The 23,737-nt window shown below is 39.1% G+C and overlaps 1 protein-coding gene across 3 annotated transcripts in view; it reads right to left on the minus strand.

Annotated features, from left to right (window-relative positions):
* TNPO3 (transportin 3) overlaps nucleotides 1-23,737 on the minus strand; it is a 97,990-nt gene that overhangs the window by 37,256 nt on the left and 36,997 nt on the right. For all 3 annotated transcript variants that reach the window (XM_054559071.2, XM_054559072.2, NM_001133800.1), the window contains 7 exon segments: nucleotides 22,105-22,261; nucleotides 13,035-13,178; nucleotides 9,079-9,254; nucleotides 8,449-8,587; nucleotides 5,430-5,576; nucleotides 1,901-2,008; nucleotides 86-177 (listed from right to left, as the gene is read on the minus strand). In XM_054559071.2, coding sequence (XP_054415046.1) covers nucleotides 86-177; nucleotides 1,901-2,008; nucleotides 5,430-5,576; nucleotides 8,449-8,587; nucleotides 9,079-9,254; nucleotides 13,035-13,178; nucleotides 22,105-22,261 — 963 coding nt within the window.

Here is a 23,737-nt window from a genome sequence, read left to right on the forward strand (position 1 = left end):
ATACCACATAAGAAAAAAAAAATAGTGTCATTTTCCTTCCTCTTGATATTTAGAGTTCCCAGCAAAAGACTTATGAGACACTCACGGATCAACACTCTTTGCTATAGCAGCCATGATAAAGAGAACCGCTTCTGTCACCTCCCAGGGTGGGTTGCCTTCTTTCAGAGTAGAATATAACTAGAGAAGAAGAGGTGGATTATGGATCCATTAAAAGGAAAACAGAATGCCAAAACAAACAAAACAAAAAATCCAGTTAAAGTAAATCCTACTCCTTGTTTCTAAATCTAATTACCTCTCAAGCCAGACGAGAATATTATTTTCACTTTTTTACATCATCACTAACTAGGAGTAACTATTTTAATATTTGAAATAAACCCATTTAGACCCCCAAGAGTTTATCAAAATTATCATCTGCCCCCAGAAAATGACTACTATGAGAAAAACAAAACACAGTACATGAGTGTCTTCTCCTGATCCTGATAATAACTGATAAATACATAAACACACTTAAAATAGAGACACAATGTAAATCCTCTATATATGTATTGGCTTTACATTTCTATTGTTTTAACTACTTGTCTGCATCAACACTGGTAGTACTGACTGAATTCCTAAAAAGCAGCTGTTTAGAAGCACCTATCACAATACTGTATCCAAGCAGAATTAATTTTTTTAAAAAAGGTACACCTAGCAGAATACTCAGAGATGTTCTGGTCCACAATTTCCCAGATTATATCCACCTACAGAACGTGACTAAATAATATTTTTATAGTGAAATAACAGACACTGTTAGGAAAGGCAAAATTAAACAGCTCTCTTATTATACAACTTCACAGAGCCTTTAATATACTATTTATACCATTTCCCAATTTTAATTAATGATATAACTTTTTTTTTGGCAAAAAACATCTCATGGGGTTGGTGTTCCACAGACTATATCTTGAACAACATTGATAATTTACATAAATTTGTAAATTAAGTCAAAGGATTGAGAAGATCAAAGGATTTCTCAAAGCCATAGAGCTAAAGAGAGAAGAGCTGAAATCTGAGCAGAGATCATCTGGCTAAGATCCAGGGATCTCACGTAAGTGGCTTTCTAAGAATCCTCAGCTCTTCACAGATGGGTCAATAAGCATGCTTTGCTTAATATAATGAAAATAGTTATACTTTTATTAATACTTTTTGGATCGTATTACGCCCAAATATACAAAAAATGACTGAGTTACCAAAAAAAAAAAAATTTAGTTTAGTTTAGTATTGCTGTGACAAAGCTTCCAAAGTAGTATTTCAGAGCTCATTAGAATATAATCCAGCAATATGAAAACTGCCTGAAATTATACTAATGTTAAGTGATATGGAATGATGATTATTGTAACCTTATGAGGTAAAATGTTACTCAATGATTGCCAGGAAAACCTCTGGACTATGAATCTTCTACTCTAGCATAGTCACCTCTGGGATGAAACTGCACAGGAATCTAACCATAAGTGTGGACAAAGATAATGCCAAATAACTACAAGAGTTACCAGGAGTTGGTACGTAATTACTAAAGCAGAAACACTTGCCTATTGTTCCTGGCTAGGTCCAAATTCCCTATAAGTATCCTAGAGGCTTTAATGCTTATCTATGATCTTCTATTCCAGCTGTACAAGTGGAACAGCAATCAGTGCAAGCATACAGAGTAAACCATAATCAAATCATCCATAAACTGCAACTGATTTGTAAAATGTTAAATAAACATAGCTACTATATGCCAGGCAGTGTGCTAGGCACTTGCGTATCTATTATCTCATTCAGCCACTAAAATTGAAGAAATAAGATAGAACATTCACAGAAGACACAGAAGTGAATACAATTAAGGTGACCAGTAAAACTGGAAACAATCTCCAAATAGGCTTACCTGAGCAAAACACTCCATAGACCCTATCAAGAAAATCAAGTCCTTTACCAGGTCTGATACCCTCATCCGAAACTCCCCGAAGTCATCAGTCTCCTCAGGAACCCCCTCCTAAAATAACAAATCAGATAACATTTGCTTTAAACTCACTGCGGCTTTCAATGACCTCTATAAAATCAAGAAGAAGAAAAAAACCATTAAGTAGTCAAGTTTCAATGAACAAAAGTTGCCTAAATCACGAGGGTATTTTATTTTAGACAGAGGGTTTCCCAAATTGTGAGGTATGCCAAGTCAAGACAACCTATTCTCTGCTTTTACCAGGAGAAACTATTTGGTTTGTGTGTGTGTTTGGTATTTTATTTTTATTTTTTTGAGACAGAGGCCCACTCTGTCACCCAGGCTGGAGTGCAGTGGTACGATCTCTGCTCACTGCAACCTCCGCCTCCCAGGTAACTGGGATTACAGACACAAGCCACCACACCCGACTAATTTTTGTATTTTTAGTAGAGACAGGGTTTTACCATGTTGGCCAGGCTGGTCTCGATCTCCTGACCTCAAGTCAGCTGCCCACCTCGGCCTCCCAAAGTGTTAGCCACCGTGAGCCGGCGTGCCCTGCTGTGTTTTGTATTTCTAAGCTACAGCTTGTTTTGTTGTCGGAAAAATGTGGTTTGGGGAGAGTGAGAAGTGACCTGGAAGAAGTAGTAAATTAAGTGATAAGCCTATCTAGAGAAGGTCAGCTCTTTAGTGCCAAAAAAACTGAAGATTTATGTTTCAAGATCTACCAAAATCAACCACTGTCACAATAACTTCACACAGAAAATATACTTTTTATTTTTGAGACAAGGTCTCACTCTGTCACCCAGGCTGGAGTGCAGTGACATGATCTCGGCTCACTGCAGCCTTGACCTCCTGGGCTTAAGCAATCCTCCCACCTCAGCCACCGAGCAGCTGGGACTATAGGCATGCACCACCACGCCTGGCTAATTTTTATATTTTTTGTAGAGTTGAGGTTTTGCCATGTTGCCCAGGCTGGTCTCAAACTCCTGAGCTCAAGCGATCTGTCCGCCTTGCCCTCCCAAAGTGCTAGGATTATAGGCATGAGCCACGTGCCTGGCCTCAATTAATTTTTAAAATTTTTTTGTAGAGGTAAGGTCTCACTATATTACCCAGGCTGGTCTCAAACTCCTGGGTTCAAGTGATCCTCCTGCCTTGGCCTTCCAAAGTGCTGGGATTACACATGTGAGCCCAGCCCGGAATTTTAAACTTAAAAAAACATTTCATGTAGGTGGACAGATACAAAAAACAAGCATAGTAAAATATGAACAGTGGAATTTAGGTGGTAGGTATACAGATGTTCTCTATGACATTATTTATGTTTGCTGTGCATTTGAAATTTGTCATTAAAAAATTTAAAGATCATTTATATTCCATGGTTTCCTATTCCAAACACTTCTGTATCTTTCCTATTCTGACACACTTCTGTAAATAAACAAAGAGTTACCAATTATAAGATGGTTAAAGGCATGTACGAGAATCTTGGGCCCAAACACCTAGGAAAAGCCCTTAGTACTATTGAGAATTGCTAATCTAGTTGAAGCTCCTTGCTTTAAGATGAAGAAATTAAGGTGAAGGAATGAGGAGGAAACGATGGCTATCTCAGGTGAGATAATGGCTAACATTATAAAGCACTATACAAATTATAAAGCACTATACACTTACAAGTGTAAGAAATTACCCGCAAGGGAAATGGTGGCACAGAATTAGCAAAGGCAAAAAAGGGATCAAGTACAGAGCCATTTAAACCAAAGGGGCCCTGCTTTATACATCAGGCTTCCAAGTAAAATGTGGTTGAAGACAGGAGTCTTTATTTTATTTTTTTGAGACTGAGTCTTGCTCTACTGCCCAGGCTGGAGTGCAGTGGCGCAATCTCGGCTCACTGCAACCTCCACCTCCTGGGTTCAAGTGATTCTCCTGCCTCAGCCTCCTGAGTAGCTGGGATTACAGGAACCTGCCACCATGCCCAGCTAATTTTTGTATTTTTAGTAGAGACGGGGTTTTGCCATGTTGGCCAGGCTGGTCTCAAATTCCTGACCTCAAGTGATCCACCCGCCTCGGCCTCCCAAAGTGCTGGGATTACAGGCATGAGCCACCACGCCCAGTTGGATTCTTCACTTTAAAAAACAGCGGGGGTGGGTGCAGTTTGAAAACCACTAGACTAAATCATGACTAAGGTTGTGTGGAGATACAAAATACCGTGACTCAAACACAATACTAATATTAAAATTAAGAGAATAGCATGTGGGATTTAATTGTAAGCAATAAAACTTACTGCAGGTCCTAGATTAAAGGACAGATTCAACCAACAGGATGAAATCAATGTGGCAAAATTTGAAGAGACTAAGCATGACGTTTGAAGAGTTTTCTAATAAACTAATATTTCTAGTATTTTTTTCTAAGCAAATAGATTTCTATATTCTTTTAAACTATAAAATCAGTATAAATAAGATTTTTAAAATGTGTATGTTCATGGGCAAAATCATATACACAAATATTTCACTTTTGTATTAGTTTTCATCTAACCACTTATTTTCTACTATTTAATAAAAGTACAAAATTTTGGCCAGGCGCGGTGGCTCACACCTGTAATATCTCAGCACTTTGGGAGGCCGAGGTGGGTGGATCACAAGGTCAGAAGATCAAGACCATCCTGGCTAACATGGTGAAACCCCGTCTCTACTAAATACACAAATAATTAGCCTGGCATGGTGGCGGGTGCCTGTAATCCCAGCTACTCGGGAGGCTGAGACAGGAGAATGGCGTGAACCCAGGAGGCAGAGTTTGCAGTGAGCAGAGATCGTGCCACTGCACTCCAGCCTGGGTGACAGAGCAAGACTCCATCTCAAAAAAAAAAAAGAGTACATAATTTTACATTCTGATTTTTCTCTTACCATATCATCATTTCACTACCTTTTAATTGCTGCATCAAGTTGCTAAATCATAACTCTTCTTATATAATTCATATAACTCTTGTTATACTGCTGTACATGGGTTTATAACTTTTACTTTTACAGATAACATTTTGTATATAAAATAGCTGTTTTTCCTTCTGCAAATTTAAGATATATTCCCAGGAAAAGAATTACTGGTTTAGCTAGAGTGTTTTTTTTTCCTAAATAGACCTAACAGATTATACTGGTACTCACTTCTTCAGTATAAGCTGTAGAGTGACAAAACCTGCCAATCCTCCCACCTCAGCTTCCTGAGTAGCTAGGACTACAGGCGTGTGCCACCAGGCCCGGCTAATTTTCTTTTATTTCTTTTTGTAGAGACAGGGGTTTCCCTATGTTGCCCAGGCTGGTCTTGAACTCCTGGGCTCTAACGATCCATCCGCCTTGGCCTCCCAAAGTGCCGGACTACAGGCATGAGCCAGGGTGCCCAGCCAGGTTTATTATCTATCTTTTCAGTTCCTTTTCAAGTTGGCACTGACAAGAGGAAGAAATTAAGATTTGAAGAGGTAGAGAAGGGAACTTACATGGTCTGGTTCCAGCTGGCAGTGTCGAGCCAAGGCATGAAGCAGCCTCTGAATGTAAGCTTTGAAGATGCCATGAATAACTTCATCGTTAGTTTTGTACAAATGCTCCCCTAGTCGGTACCAAAAGTTAAATGAAATTTCTACTACCTGTTAGGTTAAAAGAGATGATTTATTTGAACGGGAAAGGAATAGAATAAGAAGACATTTTATTATCACCACGACAATATAGGAAGAAAGATATATTTTTAAATAATATGAGTGGAGCCAGTTAAGAAGTCACCTTTTCTCCAGCAGATTTACTATTATCTCCCCAAACTGTCTTCCCATGTTAGGCCCAAATCTCCATTTAGAATGACTGGCTTTACATTCCATTTAGTCCTGAGGTAATGCCTCCAAAAGTATACTAAATTTTGAATTTAGAGAAAACGATAACAGACATGGAAGTCTTTATTTATTTTTTAGAGATGGAGTTTCATTCTGTTGCCCCAGATAGAGTGCAGTGGAACGAACACAGTTCACTGCTGCCTCAAACTCCTGGGCTCAAGCGATCCTCCTGCCTCAGCCTCCCAAGTAGCTGGGACTACAGGTACACACCACCAAGCTCAGCTAATTTTTTTTTTTTTTTTTTTCAGTAGAAACAGGGCCTTGCCATCTTGCCCAGGATGGTTTTGAACTCCTGCCCTCAAGTAATCCTCCCACCTAGGTCTCCCAAAGTGCTGGGACTACAGGCATGAGCCACCGAATAGTTTTATTTTATTTAAAACAAATTTCAGCCAGGCGCGAAACACCATCTCTAAAAAAATACAAAAATTAGCCAGGCATGTAGGTGGCACATGCCTGTATTCCCAGCTACTCAGGAGGCTGAGGTTGGAGGATCACCTAAGCCCAGGAGGCTGAGGCTACAGTGAGCCGCGATCGCACCACAGCATTCCAGCCTGGGCAACAGAGTGAGACCCTGTCTCAAAAGATATATATATTTTCTTTAGAGACAGGGTCGCCTAGGCTGGAGCGCAGTGGCACAATCATGGCTCACTGCAGCCTTGAACTTCTGGGCTGAAGCGATCCTTCCACACAGCCTCCTGAGTAGCTAGGAGGACTACAGGCGCTTGCCACCATGTCTGGCTAATTTTTAAAATTTTCTGTAGTGACAGGGTCTTGCTCTGCCATCTAGGTTGGAGTACAGTGGTGTAATCATGGCTCACTGTAGCCTCAAACTCCTGGGCTCAAATGATCCTCCCATTCAGCCTCCTGAGTAGCTGGGATGAGAAGTGTGCACCACCACACCCGGCTAATTTTTAAAATTTTCTATAGAGACAAGGTCTTGCTTTGTTGCCCAGGCTGGTCTCGAACTCCTGGGCTCAAGCAATCCTCCCACCTCAGCCTCCAAAAGTGTTAAGAGGTATGAACCTCATTAGAGGTATGAACCACTGTGCCCAGCCAGAAGTCTTTTTATTTTTATTTATTTATTTTTTTTTTGAGATGGAGTCTCGCTCTGTCACCCAGGCTGGAGTACAGTGGCGCGATCTTGGCTCACTGCAACTTCCACCTCCTGGGTTCAAGTGATTCTCCTGCCTCAGCCTCCTGAGTAGCTGGGATTACAGGAGCGCAATTTTTGTATTTTTAGTAAAGATGGGGTTTCACCATCTTGGCTCACTGCAACTTCCACCTCCTGGGTTCAAGTGATTCTCCTGCCTCAGCCTCCTGAGTAGCTGGGGTTACAGGTGCACACCATCACCCCAGCTAATTTTTGTATTTTTAGTAAAGATGGGGTTTCACCATGTTGGTCAGGCTGGTCTTGAACTCCTGACCTTATGATCTGCCCACCTCGGCCTCCCAAGGTGCTGACAGGCGTGAGCCACTGTGCCCGGCCAGAAGTCTTTTTTAAAGTACTTTTCTGAAAATTCTGAAATCATTTCATTGAATGTTTGCGATTAGAACACTTCTTACTTGGCAAACCATCTGTAACTCCTGAACATAACTGATTCAGCTTCATGTCACTTTTATTCACCTGTTTCCTTGAGTGTGAGAGAAAGGGAGAAAAAGCCTGGGATTTTACTCGTAGCCTCTTTTCCATATGGTACTGTTTAAAGGAGTGATAGGACCACTGTGCCTAAGGCACAGTAAGAGGATCCCTACCATCCTTTTCCCATCAAGGATCCAAAACAGAGCTATTTAAAACAATGCCCAACTTGGGAGCACTTCTTTCTCACTTTTTTTTTTTTGAGATGGAGTTTTGCTCGTCGCCCAGGCTGGAGTGCAGTGGCCTGATCTCAGCTCACTACAACCTCTGCCTCCCAGGTTCAAGCAATTCTCCTGCCTCAGCCTCCCAAGTAGCTGGGATATTACAGGTGTGAGCCACCACGCCCGACTAATTTTGTATTTTTAGTGGAGGCAGGGTTTCACCATGTTGGCCAGGCTGGTCTCAAACTCCTGAACTCAGGTGATCCACCCACCTCGGCCTCCCAAAATGTTGGGATTACAGGCGTGAGCCACCAAGCCTGACCCTTTCTCATTTCTTATACTATAAAGAGGTAAAACTTCTCAAATAAATGAGATTTTAAAAAATCTAGCAAACCTCGGTAGGTAGGTTGTCAAGGATTCTGAATGACAGAGACCCTTAAGTCCTTTCAATCCCTTTGTCATTCTCATCCATCATTTGGAGAAAAATTGGGGGTGTTAAGACTTGCGGAAGTATAGTTAGAATTTGGTGTTTTTTAGCTGTAAAGCTCTAGAGAATAAGTCAAGCTAGACAAGGGGTTCATTGGAAAGGCTTGCTTTCTAACAAGTTCCTTGAGGGGCCTACAACAGCCCAGTCAACCGGGTAAGAAAACAGAAATGGACACAATGCAGAAACCCAAATATAATTTTTTTTAAAATTCCAAAACAGACGAAATCACATTAATTAAAAACAAGACTGTAATTTCTCAACAATAAAAATCTGGGCACGAGGTAATGAAATATAGATAATATGCAGCACACAACTTGGAGAATAATGGCCTTTGAATAGCATAAACACTACCTCATATTGAGGATGTCCTGCACAGATAAGAAGCAGCTCCAGAGTTCGAAGGTCCCCAAGACCTTGGCCTGGAGTACAAACAATTTTTTCAAGAAAAGTTTCACATAGTTCAGTGAAAATACGGCAGTAATTCAGAACTCTGTAGAAGACAGGGGAATGAGAACAACGAGTCAGAAATCTGGATATTATAAGTATATACAGGCACAGTTAATCAAATAAATAAAAGGTTCCTCAGTCTAAGGGACATCTAGTGATTATTTACTATGCTGTATCACAATCCCCATAACAGACACCTTTACCTAGATCATACACTCCTACACAAATGACTTGTCAGTTCAAATTCTCAATTATTAAAACATTTGAATAAAAATTCCCATCAAATCACACTTGATATTTTAAAATTTGTCTCTAATTTTTAAAGCCTTACCTTTCTATGGTAATTCTACAAACCCTGCACCCAATTTGCCACTCTAGGTTCAGAAGAGCATAGTAGAGCATCTTTAGGAAGCACTATCTGTACTTTACAGAATCACTGAGAATCACAAATGACAGATGAATAATAAAAAGTGACTTAAAAGAATGACCAGACTGTAGGTAAACCCAGGGCTCCAGACTTAAACAATTACTCACTTGTCTAAATCTTCACGTGCCACAGCCATATGATAAGCAGTCTCCAATGTCAGCACTCCCTGAAAAAGTTGCATGGCTAATGGCAAGTTAGTCTCCACATTCTCAATGGCATAGAGAGCTGAGCATACACAGTCCGAAGCAGCTTCATGTAGGTTAGATGAGGTCTTATCCTGTTGCTGGGGAGGTAGCAGGAATAGAGAAGCAAGAAGTATGATCACTAAGGAGTGATCTACAGTTGGCCCTGCACAGCCTAGGGTTCAACCAACCATCGATAGAAAATATTCAAAATATAAGTAAATAATAATACAATGAAAAACACAAATTTAAAAATTACCCTATAACAACTATTTACATAGTATTTACATTGTATTAGGTATTATAAGTAATTTAGAGGTGATTTAGAGTATATGGGAAGATGTGGGTAGGTTATATGCAAATACTGCACCATTTTATATAAGGAACTTGGGCATCTGCGTCTCTTGGAAACTGTGCACAGAGGGGCAGGGGTAGTGGGTGGTCCTGGAACCAATCCTTTGAGGATAGTGATGGATAAGTATAATAGGAAAACAATTAGAGCCTCTTTCTTTCTTTCAATTATAGCCTCTTTCTGAACACGTACTTTAAATGTGTAACAGTTAAGTCATAGCCTTCCATAAGACAACATCCATCAATCTTCCCAATCCCATTTCTATTTCCTTACATGTCAAGCAAATCAGCCTTTCTGTCCCTAAGCCATGGTCATATCATTTCTAATCTCCATGTTCTTGTTCACACCAGCCCCTCCAAATGGAAAGCCATGTGTTCCCTACCCTATTCTAGTGTGTGAAAATCTTTTCCATCCTTTTTCTGATACTCAAGTACTACCTAAAATGAAAGGGCTCAACAAGTATCAAAGACACATATCTAAACACATTATTGTGAAATTTCAGAATACCAGAGTTAAACAAAGGTCTGTAAAATTTCAGGGGAAGAGAGGAGGAGGTAATAGTAAGGAGCAGAAATCAGAGTTCTCCGACTTTTCATTAACAATGATGCATGCTAGTAAAGGAGAGCAAGGCCTTTGAAATTTTGAAGGAAAATAATATTCAACCTACAACTTAATACCTAGCTGAGCCATCAATCAAGATTGAAAGCAAAATAAAAACAGTTCTCAGGTATGCAAAAATTCCAAGTTTACTTTCCATTATGTCTTTTCTGAAGAAGTTATTTGAGGGGGTTTGAGAAACAGCTAACCTAATCCAGAAAGCACAGTAAAGACAAGTCCCAAGATGACAGGGAGTAGATCTAAAGAACAACTGATGCAAATCAGAGCAGACGAAAAGGTCTAAGAAGGGAATCCTCCCGGGTTTCTAGTGAAGAGAGTACAGTTGAGAGGTTGAATACACTTAGTAAGGGCGTATTAGTCTTCCTTGAATAATTTTTTAAAAAGGATATTTAAAATCTCCAGTGGGACAAAAAGCTATATAAGCAGGTTTGGGAGAGTCCAAAGATGCAAATTATTCATTAGGTATTCTTAGATTGAATAGTGGGTTCAGAGATTCTCATTATATTACCAAGTTATAAAAAGTCAGTGTTCGAGCTGGGCATGGTGGCTCACACCTGTAATCCCAGCACTTTGGGAGGCCGAGGTGGGCAGATGACAAGGGCAGGAGATCGAGACCATCCTGGCTAACGCAGTGAAACCCTGTCTCTACTAAAAACACAAAAAATTGTCCGGGCGCAGTGGCTCATGCCTGTAATCCCAGCACTTTGGGAGGCCGAGGCCAGCGGATCACAAGGTCAGGAGATTGAGACTACGGTGAAACCCCGTCTCTACTAAAAATACAAAAAATTAGCCAGGCGTGGTGGCGGGTTCCTGTAGTCCCAGCTACTCAGGAGGCTGAGGCAAGAGAATGGCATGAACCCAGGAGGCGGAGCTTGCAGTGAGCCAAGATGGCGCCACTGCACTCCAGCCTGGGCGACAGAGTGAGACTCATTATCAAAATAAAAAAAAATAAAAAATAAAAAATTAGCTGGGTGTGGTGGCACACACCTGTAGTCCCAGCTACTCAGGAGGCTGAAGCAGGAGAATCATTTGAACCCAGAGGGCAAAGGTTGCCGTGAGCTGAGATTGCGCCACTGCACTCCAGCCTGGGCGACAGAGGGAGACTCTGTCTCAAAAATAAATAAATAAATAAATAAATAAATAAATAGTAAGTGTTCATACTTATTCTTTTGTATATATGAAGTATTTTAATTTTTAATTTTTTTTTTTTTTTTTTTTTTTTAAGAGCTGTTGGGGGCAAGTTGTACAAGAAAGTCATGGTCCAAACATCAAAATAAAATGTGACATGGGCCAGGTGTGGTGGCTCACATCTGTAATCCCAGTGCTTTGGGAGGCTGAGGTGGGAGAACCGCTTGAGGCCGGTTCAAGACTAGCCTGGGCAATAAAGAGAGACCCTGTCTCTAGAAAAAATTAAAAATTAGCCAGGCATGGTGGCACATGCCTATATCCCAGCTACTTGGGAGGCTGAGGCAGGAAGATTGCTTGAAGCCAGGAGTTTGAGACTACAGTGAGCTACAATCATGCCAATGGAGCTACTCCAGTCTGGACGACAGGGAGACACCCTGACTCCCTGTGACACTCCCCCCAAAAAGAAAAAAAGTAGCATGATTTTAAACCACTGAATGAATGTAAAAATGAGAATATATTTTACCCTGACTCTAGATAAACACTCTTACTAGTGACAGAGGGGTCCTGACACTGGATCAGTAGAGGAGATAATATAATCCTGGCATACTAATTAACTTCTTCCTTACTCCAATTCCAATTCCCAGAAATTACCACTGTTAAGTTTGAAGTGTATTCTACACGGTCCTCCATTTATATGTAATCACATGTACATTTTTTAAACAAAAGTGGGACATGACTTTATTTACAGTGATTACTCTTCACACTATTTGTTGAGGTGATAATAAATATTATCATTATTGAGGAAGGATACCAACATACATGGAGACAGACAATGGCAAGCAAAACAATGATTGGCATCCTAATTTTCCTAAGACTTAGCTTCTGATGCAAAAATGACACAGAAATACACTACCAATGACATGCCAAATGTCTCCTTGAAAAATGTCTTTCTTTTCTTTAATTCACAGTGGCATCAATCTAGCATCATGGTACTATCTTCTAAGTAATAGCGCATCGGCATACATTCACAATACATGCAGCTTCCATACTAATATATTTTCATTGAAGGAAACCCTCCAGCAGAAAGAGACAGTTTTTCATGTTTCCAAAGACCCCTTCAATAATATTTATGCTTGAGATAATGTTATGTTTCTTGTTCTAAAATGTAATCTTATTCTAATCACTCCCTGACTCCTATCTACCAAGACTATATTACTAGGCACTGCTACTTTCAAAGCTTAAAGAAGAAACACACAAGTATATAAAAAAGACATTAGTACTTATTCTACTAATCTCAAAAACCCAAATCCATTTTGCACGTACAATGTTTAATCTCAACTACAAAGATAATATCTTAATCTATAATTGTCTCTAGATGCACTAAACATAATTTTTAATTCTTCCTGTTCTGTTTTTCCTAAACTTGTGATGCACACATAATTATATCATGGAAATGTCTAGGATTCAATGACCATTATTGAAATACATAATTTTATATTTTTAAAACAAGGAAAAAGATACCAATGGTTATTTGGATTTTAATATGTAAATCATGTATCAACATATAAGATTGTTTTCCTCTTAAACATAACTATATCCTATTAGGAGTATTAAAACTGATACTTCTAATTTGGTACCTCGTAGCAAGGAAGGAACATTGCTGCATTCTTAATACACACCTTCCAGTTACTGTGCAAAAATTTAAAAACATTGTTATGTCCCAGCAGGTTAGTTACGAAAAGTGACTGGCAGAAATACTTTGATAAATAAGGTCATTACTTACCAAAACCTCAAAAAGGAGTGCTAGTAATTTATTGTTAGCCATGAAGTTACTGTCCAAAACTCCCAAGTTAAACCAACTTCCCAAACAGCGAAAAACCTTCATAAGCATTTTCTCATCTGTTCCTGCTTTTTCTACACAGGTCATCTGAATAGGGAAAAAAACTTAAAATGAATAATGTTAATCTATATATTTAAACCATTATTTCAATCACCTTACAAGTATAATAATGAGAAGGATGGCAATAAAACAGCCAATGGTTAAAAGTGCTTTTTAAGTTTAAGTGTCACTATTTTTTTTTCCTTTTAAGAGAGAGGGTCTTGCTACATTGCCCAGGCGGGACTACAGGCATATGCCACTGCATCCAGCTAGGCACCACTGTTCTAAATACTACTAATCTACTTAATCCCCGAAATGGTTTCGTTCTTCTTCTATGTCCCCACCCAAATCTCATGTCAAATTGTAATCCCCAGTGTTGGAGGAGGGTTCTGCTGGGAGGTGACTGAATCATGGGAGTGAACATCCCCCTTGCTGTTCTTGTGTTAGAGTTCTCACGAGATCTGGTTGTTTCAAAGTGTGTAGCACCTCCCCCTCCTCTCTTTCCTGCCGGCCGTGTGAAGATGTGTCTGCTTCCCCTTCACCTTCCACCATGATTGTTAAGTTTCCTAAGGCCTCCCTAGAAGCAGAAGCCTGTACAGCCCACAGAACCATAAGCTGATTAAACCTCTTTTCTTTATAATTACCCAGTTTCAGGTATTTCTTTTCTTTTCTTTTCTTTTTTTTTTTTTTTTTTAGATGGAGTCTTGCTCTGCGGCCCAGGCTGGAGTGCAGTGACACAATCTCGGCTCACTGCAACCTCCACCTCCCTGGTTCAAGCAATTCCCCTGCCTCAGCCTCCCAAGTGGCTGGGATTACAGATGCACATCACCACACCCAGCTAATTTTTTTGTATCTTTAGTAGACACTGGGTTTCACCATGTTGGCCAGACTGGTCTCAAACTCTCAAACTCCTGACCTCAGGCAATCCGCCCACCTCGGCCTCCCAAGGTGCTGGGATTACAGGCATGAGCCACTGAGCCCAGCCTCAGGTATTTCTTTATAGCAGCATGAGACTGGACTAACACAATCCCCAAATACAACTTTATAGGTAGCTACTATTATTGTCTCTACTTTCTCAATGGGAAAACTGAAGTACAGAGAGGTTACAGACTTACCCAAGTTGTTTCAGAAATAACTTACTAGTTCATTAGTTCTCACTTCTGCATTAAGGTTTATTATCCAAAAAATTATTTTACAAGTAATTTACTTATTTATATACCTGGTTGATATAGAATAGATAATAAGCTAGAGTAAGCTAGGCATACTACTGTATATTTCCATAAGAAAAGCTAATGTTTCAGCTTTGGCAATAGAATAATAAACATGTCATCCCACAGAAAGTGATACTACTATAAATACTGTAAAAGAGATAAAACAGAATTAGACTAAAACTCAATGTTTCTCCTTGTAGTCTGTTTCTGTGACATATATTTTTTCCAAAGTAAAATGTAATGCATCTTTTTCTAGACAAAGAATGTTTCAAAAAAGCTCTTGCAAGCAATGAGTTAGAAATACAGGAAATATTAACAGCATGGGGAAACAGAATCATCTATCACACATGAACCAACTATTTTACTAGTTTTAAGTATGTCAGCTTGAAGTATACATCATTTGTAATGAATAACATCAGAACTTGATTGCTAACTAAATGCAGACTCACTTCCACTCATTTTCATTTATTGTGCATATTGCATTATATATGCTTGTTGGAAAAAGGTGGAGTTGCAGCTAACTTGCAGAGAAATTAACCACATAACTATGAGTATACACATAAGTTTACGTCTAGGATATAGACTTCTGAGACATCTGTCACTATCTAAAGCCACAAGAGGCACACAGTAAATATCCAAGTATTTATAGAAGGAAGAATGGCAGGGGCCAGGCGCGGTGGCTCACGTCTGTAATCCCAGCACTTTGGGAGGCCGAGGTGGGTGGATCACAAGGTCAGGAGTTTGAGACTAGCCTAACCAACATGGTGAAACCCCGTCTCTACTAAAAATACAAAAATTAGCCAGGTGTGGTGGCACGTGCCTGTAATCCTAGCTACTCGGGAGGCTGGGGCAGGAGAACTGCTTGAATCCGGGATGCAGAGGTTGCAGTGAGCTGAGACTGCGCCATGGCACTCCAGCCTGGGCGACAGAGCAAGACTCTGTCTGAAAAAAAAAGAAGGAAGAATGGCAGGAAAGGAAAGAACTGAGAGCCCTTGCTTTAGAGGGGAAAGTATTTGTAAAAAGTCATCATAGGCTGCATGCAGTGGCTCACACCTGTAATCCCAGCACTTTGGGAGGCTGAGGTGGGAGGATCGCTTGAGCCCAGGAGTTCTAGACTAATCTGAGCAACAAAGTTAAGACCCTGTCTCTACAAAAAAATTAAAAAATAAAACAACATTTTAAAAGTCACCAGAAAACACACTAGATGAGATGAGAAAATGTCACAAATATGGTTCTGGCCCCATTAAGTTCTTCTAGTTACTTTTTACTCAAGACTTTCTTTGTTCCCCTGAAACTCAGAAAGAAAATATTCAGGGATGCCAGGCACTAAAATGGCCAGAATTTTTAGAAAAGACTATGACACTAATATATGCAATATATTTAAATATGTAATACATAAACTAATAAATGCACAGGAGCACTTAACTTAATACCGTTCAAGGCTGAAAGCAGCAAAATGAACGGAGTAACTAAGTTCCCTTAACATGAACTGGAGCCACTGAGAGAGTTCTCTTTAAGAGCTGATACTCATTCTCTCTCCCCCTCAACCTGTCTCAAACTCTCAATTGAATCTTTGATGCTGTTGATATAAACTCATTACATAATCACTTGGCCTTTATACTTCCTGAATGACATTTCAATTTTAATAAGACATGATATATACAAGTGGAAGGATTTGCTTGTACATTCTAACTATTGACTCAAACTGAAAGACCAAATTCTGAAAAAAACCTGTTTCTAAAACTAATCTCTTTGAAAAGATGAAATTCTGCAAATTAAATCAAACATACATTCTAAAACATCAGAACTAAGAGTTATCTTCTGTTCCTCTTTGAGAGCTATGCTATGTTAAAAATCTGTCTCTTAAAGTCCTCAAAAGCTTCAAGATAAATGCCACAGAGTCCAGAAGAGCTCACCAGTAAAAAGATAGCAGGGATAAATAAGGATTGAGATCTTAGATTAACAAAATAGAAAGTGGAGAGACAAAAATGTTAGAAGCACAGGTTCAGTTTAGCTATGAGAGCAAGCAGAAACACGTTTAAAACTTCAAAAAGTTCAACACCATGTTTAGGAATGGTCCATTAGGACAGACCACAAAAGTATAATACTAACAAGAAACAGGACAGAATGTCGTCATTGAAGGAGAGTGTGCAGGAAACTAAATGAGAAAAGGTCTTAAGAAGGGTTTGGAACCTGGCATTATAGCCACATGCCTATTTTTTTCTTGGCCATTTTGGACTAATTTCATCCCCTGGGTTCTATAACAAGACAAGCTACATGACAAAATTAGAGACATTTTTAAGCACCACAGGAAATATATTTTTCAGACTGCGTCACAATTCACCAAAATATCACCTGTGATTGATTGTCATGATGTGCTAAGTCAAGCACGTGCCTTGAATGCCCAAATGGCTGCTGTAGTTGACTGCTGCGGCAGTAACCATGACACAAAATACATGTGGACTGGATTATTTTAAGTTCACAAGTGCTTACAAAAAGAAAATGACAAATTCAAGTCCATTAACTCTCAACTCAGGCCATAGTCTGAGCACTAGAGCTTTCATGCCAAGTCTAAAAGCTGCTCTTTTTGTAGCTACAAAGTTAGTACTGCTGAAACTCGTATACAAAACTTAGTTGTGTGACTTGCTGAATTACAAACAACAGGTGAATTTACAGTCCCTCCACATTTCTCATGTGAAAGTTAGGAAACTGACTGGTAAAGAATGGGATTCTGAAACTTGGAAAGGAGACATCTGGTTGGACCTAAATGAACATGAGTCCATCATACTTCAAAAAGACAAAGCCAGAAAAAAAAAAAATTCAAGGCAGCTTTAAAATAAATCTTCATTTTGAAAAGAATTAAGATTTATCCTACCTTTCTAGTAGGAGCTCATAAGAATGCCAACTTATATGTACAAGAAATAACAGAAATAGTCAAATATCATTTTGCAACCCATGATGAAATTATTATTATTTTTAGAGACAGTCTTGTTCTGTTGCCCAGACTGGAGTGCACTGGCCCAATCGTGGCTCACTGCCACCTTGAACTCCTGGGGTCAAGTGATCCTTCCTGCCTCAGCCTCTTGAGTAGCTGGGACTACAGGTGCATGCCACCATGCTTGGTTAATTAATTAATTTATTTTTTTGAGACAGGGTCTTGCTATGTTGCCCAGGCTGGTCTTGAATGCCTGACTTCAAGCAACCGTCCCACCTCAGCCTTCCAACGTGCTGGAATTATAGGCATAAACCACATTGCCTGGCCCATAATGAAATTATTGATTAAGGTAGGGATTATCTACTGTAATGTAAAACAATTAGGCTAAAGTCTGATAGGGAATTGAACATTCATAAAATAACAAGCTACCATCACACAAACTACGTTATATTACAAAGGAGGAAAGTGAACTTTAAAAATGGAAGGATCAGACTTTCATCTTAATCCAGTGGTCAACCCTAGCATCACTAATAGAAAGTCAACTGAATGCTGTATATATACTAAGACATAGCATCAAGTACCTATGATATATGCTAGCCCAAAATATTTAACTTTTAAAAACTAATCCTCTAAGCCTCTCAGTTTTTCTCAATCAGGATTCTAGGAAAGAATTATATCCTATAGGTTGGGTGTGGTGGTTCACGTTTGTAATCTCATCATTAAGGGAGGCCAAGGAGAGAGGATCACTTGAGATCGGGTTTGAGACCATAGAGAGGCTCTATATCTACAAAAAAATATATTGTATAGAATTAAGCCCTTCAGAAAATTATCTGAGTGCCTATCTTCTTAATTATCCTAAGGACGGTATATAGCTAGAACCATTATTAATGTAGAGGAGAGAATTCATTACATATAATGAAGGCTTTAGGCTTAATTCTCTTGAGGAACCCCTACTGAGAAGGGCTGCTTCAGATACAACTTCCAATTAGAGGAAATACAGAGAAAAGAAAAACAAGCTAAATGAAACGAAGGAGAGGCAATCAGAAAATTATAAAGGTAAGATAATTCTATAAAACAACTGGTACAATCTGTTCAACAAGTCATGTTATTTTAAACAAGGAACAGAATGTGGGACTGTGACTAAGAACCTGATACAAGGCATAGTTATAGATTGGATATTCTTTGTAAAAAGTATCTTTTTTTTTCTTTTTGTTGAGACAGAGTCTCACTCTGTCGCCCAGGCTGGAGTGCAGTGGTGCGATCTCGGCTCACTGCAACCTCTGCCTACCGGGTTCCAGCAATTCTCCTGCCTCAGCCTCCCGAGTAGCTGGGACTACAGGTGCATGCCACCACGCCCAGCTAATTTTTGTGTTTTTAGTAGAGATGGGGTTTCACCAGGTTGGCCAGGATGGTCTCGAGCTCCTGACCTTGTGATCTGCCAGCCTCAGCCTCCCAAAGTGCTGGGATTACAGGCATGAGCCACCACGCCCAGCCTGTAAGGAATATCTTAGGACCAACTGGTGAAATGTGAATATGGTCTGGGTTTATCAGATGATATGAAAACTTACTAACTTGAAAAAGTAAGCAGATGACTGAAAAAGCAAGATGCAGAAGAATAAGTAAAGTATAATTTCATTTGGGCTTAAAAAATCTGAATATATGTCCATAAATATGTTCATAGAGGATATGTATTAAAGGGTTAACTGTATGATCTCCAGATGGTTTGAGTGTAATTTGCTGTCCATATTTTCTAATTTTCCATAAAACTATTTCTTTAAAATAAATGGCTAAGTGAAAAACATATATTTAACTTAAAAGAATTATTTTTCAATGAATTTCTTTTTTCTTTTTCTTTTTCTTTTTTTTTTTTGAGATAGAGTCTCCCTCTATTGCCCAGACTGGAGTGCAGTGGCACAATCTTGGCTCACTGCAACCTCTGCCTCCCAGGTTCAAGAGATTCTCCTGCCTCTGCCTCCAGACTAGCTGGGACTACAGGAGTGCACCACCACACCTGGCTAATTTTTGTATTTTTGGTAGAGACAGGATTTCACTATGTTGGCCAGGCTTGTCTCAAACTTCTGACCTCAAGTAATCCACCCACCTCAGCCTCCCAAAGTGCTGGGATTACAGGGGTGAGCCACCGCACCCAGTTCTCCAATGAATTTCTAATACAAAACTGAATACAATTTTTAATAGAATTTTAATTTTTTTCAAACAAAAAGATCTATGATCTTGCTATACTGAAACACATCTCTGAAAAATAATTTACTATAGGTTAAGTATCCCCAATCCAAAACTCCAAAATGCTCCAAAATCCAAAACTTTTTGAGTGCCAACATAACGCTCAAAGGAAATGCTCACTGGAACATTTCAGATTAGGAATGCTGAACCAGAAAGTATAATGCAAATATTCCAAAATTTTAAAAACTCAGAAATCCTAAACACTACTTTTTTTGCCCTACCCTAAAACCCTTCTGGTCCCAAGCCTTTCAGTAAGTGATATTCAAGTTGTATAACCACATTATTGAGAAAATTAAGCTGGACTATAAAGACCTAAAAATGAGATATGGGCTAATCAATTTATTAGCATCTACTTTAGGAACCAGTAAACATTTTCTATTAAAAAAACAGATAAACGTTCTACACTTTGCAAGCCATATGGTCTCTGTGAAAAATACTCAATTATGCTGATGTAGTCCAAAATAATGGACAGACAAAATATAACCAAATGGGCATAACTGTGTTCCAACAAAGCTTTATTTACAGAAAGAGGCAGCCAACCCATAAACTATAGATTTATCCACTCCTGCTCTAGAGTATTAAAAATATCAACTAACTGAAAGGAGCTTAATCACATCTAATTCTTTTAAAAATGTGTATTAGCTCATCCATAATGCGATACTCCTCAAAGGTCAAGTAAAATCTTCTATCACCTTTCAGTTCATCTTTAAGAGAGGATCCTTTATCTCTCACAATATACAAAAATCAAATCAAAATGGATTAAAGACTTAAATGTAAGATGTGAACTATAAAACTACTACAAGAAAACATTAAGGAAATGCTGCAGGACATTGATCTGGGCAAAGATCTCTTAAGTAAGACCTCAAAATCAAAGGCAACTAAAGCAAAAAAAGTCGACAAAGGTCAATCTAAAAGGCTTCTGCACAGCAAAAGAAACAATCAACCAAGTAAAGAGACAACCTACAGAATGGGAGGAAATATTTGCAAACTACCCATCCAACAAGAGATTAGTAACCACAATATATAAGAAACCCAAATAACTCAATAGCAAAAAAAAATTAAAAATTAAAAAATGGGCAAAAGATCAATAGCAAATGCTGGCAAGGATGCAGAGAAAAGGGAACGCTCTGGAATATAAAGCAGTACAGTCATTATGAAAAACAGTATGGAAGTTCCTCAACAGACTGAAAATAGTACTACCATATGATCTAGCAATCCCACTGCTGGGTAAATACCCAGAAAAGAAACCAGTATATCAAGAAGATGTCTACAATCCCATGTTTATTGCAGCACTATTCACAATAGCCAAGATATGGAATCAATCTAAGTACCTATCAACGGCTGAATGGATAAAGAAACAATGGTATAGATGCACAATGAAATATTCGTTAGCCACAAAAAGAATAAAACCCTGTCATCTGCAGCAACATGCACGGCGCTGTTAGACATTATGTTAAGTGAAATAAGCCAGGCACAGAAAGACAAATATCACATGCTTTCACTGCTATGTTGGAGTGAAAAAAAATGGATCTCATAGAGATAAAGAGTAGAATGATGGTGATCAGAGGCTAGGAAGGGTAACGGGGAGGGGAGGATCAAGAAAGGTTGATTAATGGGTACACAAATACAGCTGAATAGAAAGGATAAGTTACAGTGTTACACAGCAAAACAGAGTGACTATAGTTAATAATTTATTGAGTACTTCAAAATAGCTGAAAGAGAAGATTTAGAATGTTCCCTACACAAAGAAATGATAAAGGTTTGAGGTGATAGATATCTCAATTTGATCATCACCTGATTTGATCTGATCATCACATATTATATACTTGGACAAAAATAATACATGTCGCTAGGCACAGTGGCTCATGCCTGTAATTCCGGCACTTTGGGAGGCCAAGGCAGGCGGATCACTTGAGGTCAGGAGTTCGAGGCCAGCCTAGGCAACATGGAGAGACACCATCTCTACAAAAAATAAAAAATTTAGCTGGGCATGGTGGCGCACACCTGTAGTCCCAGCTACTCAGGAGGCTGAGGTGAGAGGATCACTTGAGCCCAGGAGGAGGAGGGTGCGGTAAGCTGAGATCATGCCACTGCACTACAGCCTAGGAGACACAGACCCTGCTTCAAAAAATAAAAGTAATACATGTTACCCCATAAATATGTACAACTATCATGTATCAATTAGAAAAAAAAAAGAAAGGATTCTTTCTTAGTAAAGTAGATTTATACACACTTCCCTTTGCAAGATCCTTTATTAACAGCCAACAGTTTGGAGCATTAAGCAGTAGAAGAGCACAAGATAAATAATGAGATGGCCTTAGTTCAAATTCTGAATTAACAGTTGTGTAACTCTAAAGTCCATTTCTCATTCATAAAAGAGATAACGTCACCTTTAGAGGATTATACAGAAACTTAAAAAGCATAGTTTCTGAAAGTATGTTGTAATGGTAAGGTGTTACATAAATGCCAAAGCATCATCATTAAATTTTGCAAAGAAAGCTATTTCACAATAATGCAATTGGATTACAAAATAACCACCATGGCTTTCTGCCTTTATGCAGCAACTTAGTATTTCAAACTGACTCACCAATAGAGATACTACTGTACTAGAGTAGAAGGCCAAATCTTCTATAATTTCTGTGCGCCGATTAGCTCCAATTCGTAAGGAACGACTATGTACTTCTTCAGGTAACACTGTAAGGATCTCTAGCAAAAAAGGCAAAGAAGTCACATCATTGCTGTATCTGCAAAAGAAAAAAGCAGAGATATGTTATTTATAGCCAGAAAATACACAATCACATAAGATAACAGCCATCAGAGTAACTCAGAACAACAAAAGCAACATTCCCACCACTGTTAAGGGGGAGAAAAAAGATACAAACATAAATGTCCTCCATAATTAGTTAAGATTAAAAAAAGGACACAGTTATTCAATGAAACATAGCCATTATAATGAACATGATATCTATATGTCCTAATATGAAAAAAATGTCCATAATGTAGTAAGTGAAAAACATGTATGAAACATATTGAATATGGGTGAACAAATATATAGGTATATGTACATTAAAATATATATGCACTTATTTATTTTAAAATGCATAAAGGAAACTCTACATAGCCAATTGTTAATAGTGGTTGCTTATAAAATACAGGGTTAAGGGCCAGGTGTGGTGGCCCATGCTTATGATCCCAGCACTCTGGGAGGCCGAGGCAGGAGGATCACTTGAGTCCACAAGTTCGAGACCAGCCTGGGCATCACAGGGAGACCGTTTCTACATTAAAAATTTTTTAATTAGCCAGGCATGGTGGTGTGCATCTGTAATCCCAGCTACTCGGGAGACTGAAGCAGAAGGATCTCATGAGCCCAAGAGTTGCAGGTTCCAGTGAACCATGATCACACCACAGCACTTCAGCCTGGGTGACAGAGCGAGACCCTGTTTCAAAAATAAAATATAAGGATAGGGAGAGAGGATGGGGTTCATTTTGTACTTTGAAGGTTTCCATACTGTTAGAATTTTTTCAAGGAGCATGTGTCAATTTCCCCAATAAAAATTTTATTTAAAAAATAAGCTATCCACTCAGGAGGCTGAGGTGGGAGGATGACTTGAGCCCGGGAAGTCGAGGCTGAGGTTGTAGTGAGCCATGACTGTGCCACTGCACTCCAGCCTGGGTGACACAGCAAGACTGTGTCTCCAAAAAAATAAAAATAATTTTTAAAAAAGTTATCCAAGCTGGATGAGGTGGCTCACACCTGTAATCCCAGCACTTTGGGAGGCCGAGGTGGGCAGATCACTTGAGGTCAGGAGTTCGAGACCAGCCTGGCCAAACCCCGCCTCTACTGAATATATAAAAATTAGCCAGGCGTGGTAGCACATGCCTGTAATCTCAGCTGCCTGGGAGGCTGAGACAGGAGAATCACTTGAACCCGGGAGGTGGAGGCTGCAGTGAGCCGAGATCGCACCATTGAATGGGCAACAAGAGCGAAACTCCATCTCAAAATAAAATAAAATAAATAAAAAGTTATGCGTAAAATGCTTTAATGACACACTATATTGGAGGTAAAAAGTAATTCTACTTTGTTCAAAAATAACTTCCCAACCAAATGCAAGCAAATATCAAGGTTATCTTGCCAGGACCCAGAAGGAATGCTTGTTTCAAAGTAGCAAGCTCTGTGTGTCTAAAAAGAATATTGCCCCTCTGACAAACGTGAAACAAAC

This window comes from Pongo abelii, chromosome 6 (assembly GCF_028885655.2).
Source record: "Pongo abelii isolate AG06213 chromosome 6, NHGRI_mPonAbe1-v2.0_pri, whole genome shotgun sequence".
In the NCBI taxonomy this organism is placed as follows: Eukaryota; Metazoa; Chordata; class Mammalia; order Primates; family Hominidae; genus Pongo; species Pongo abelii.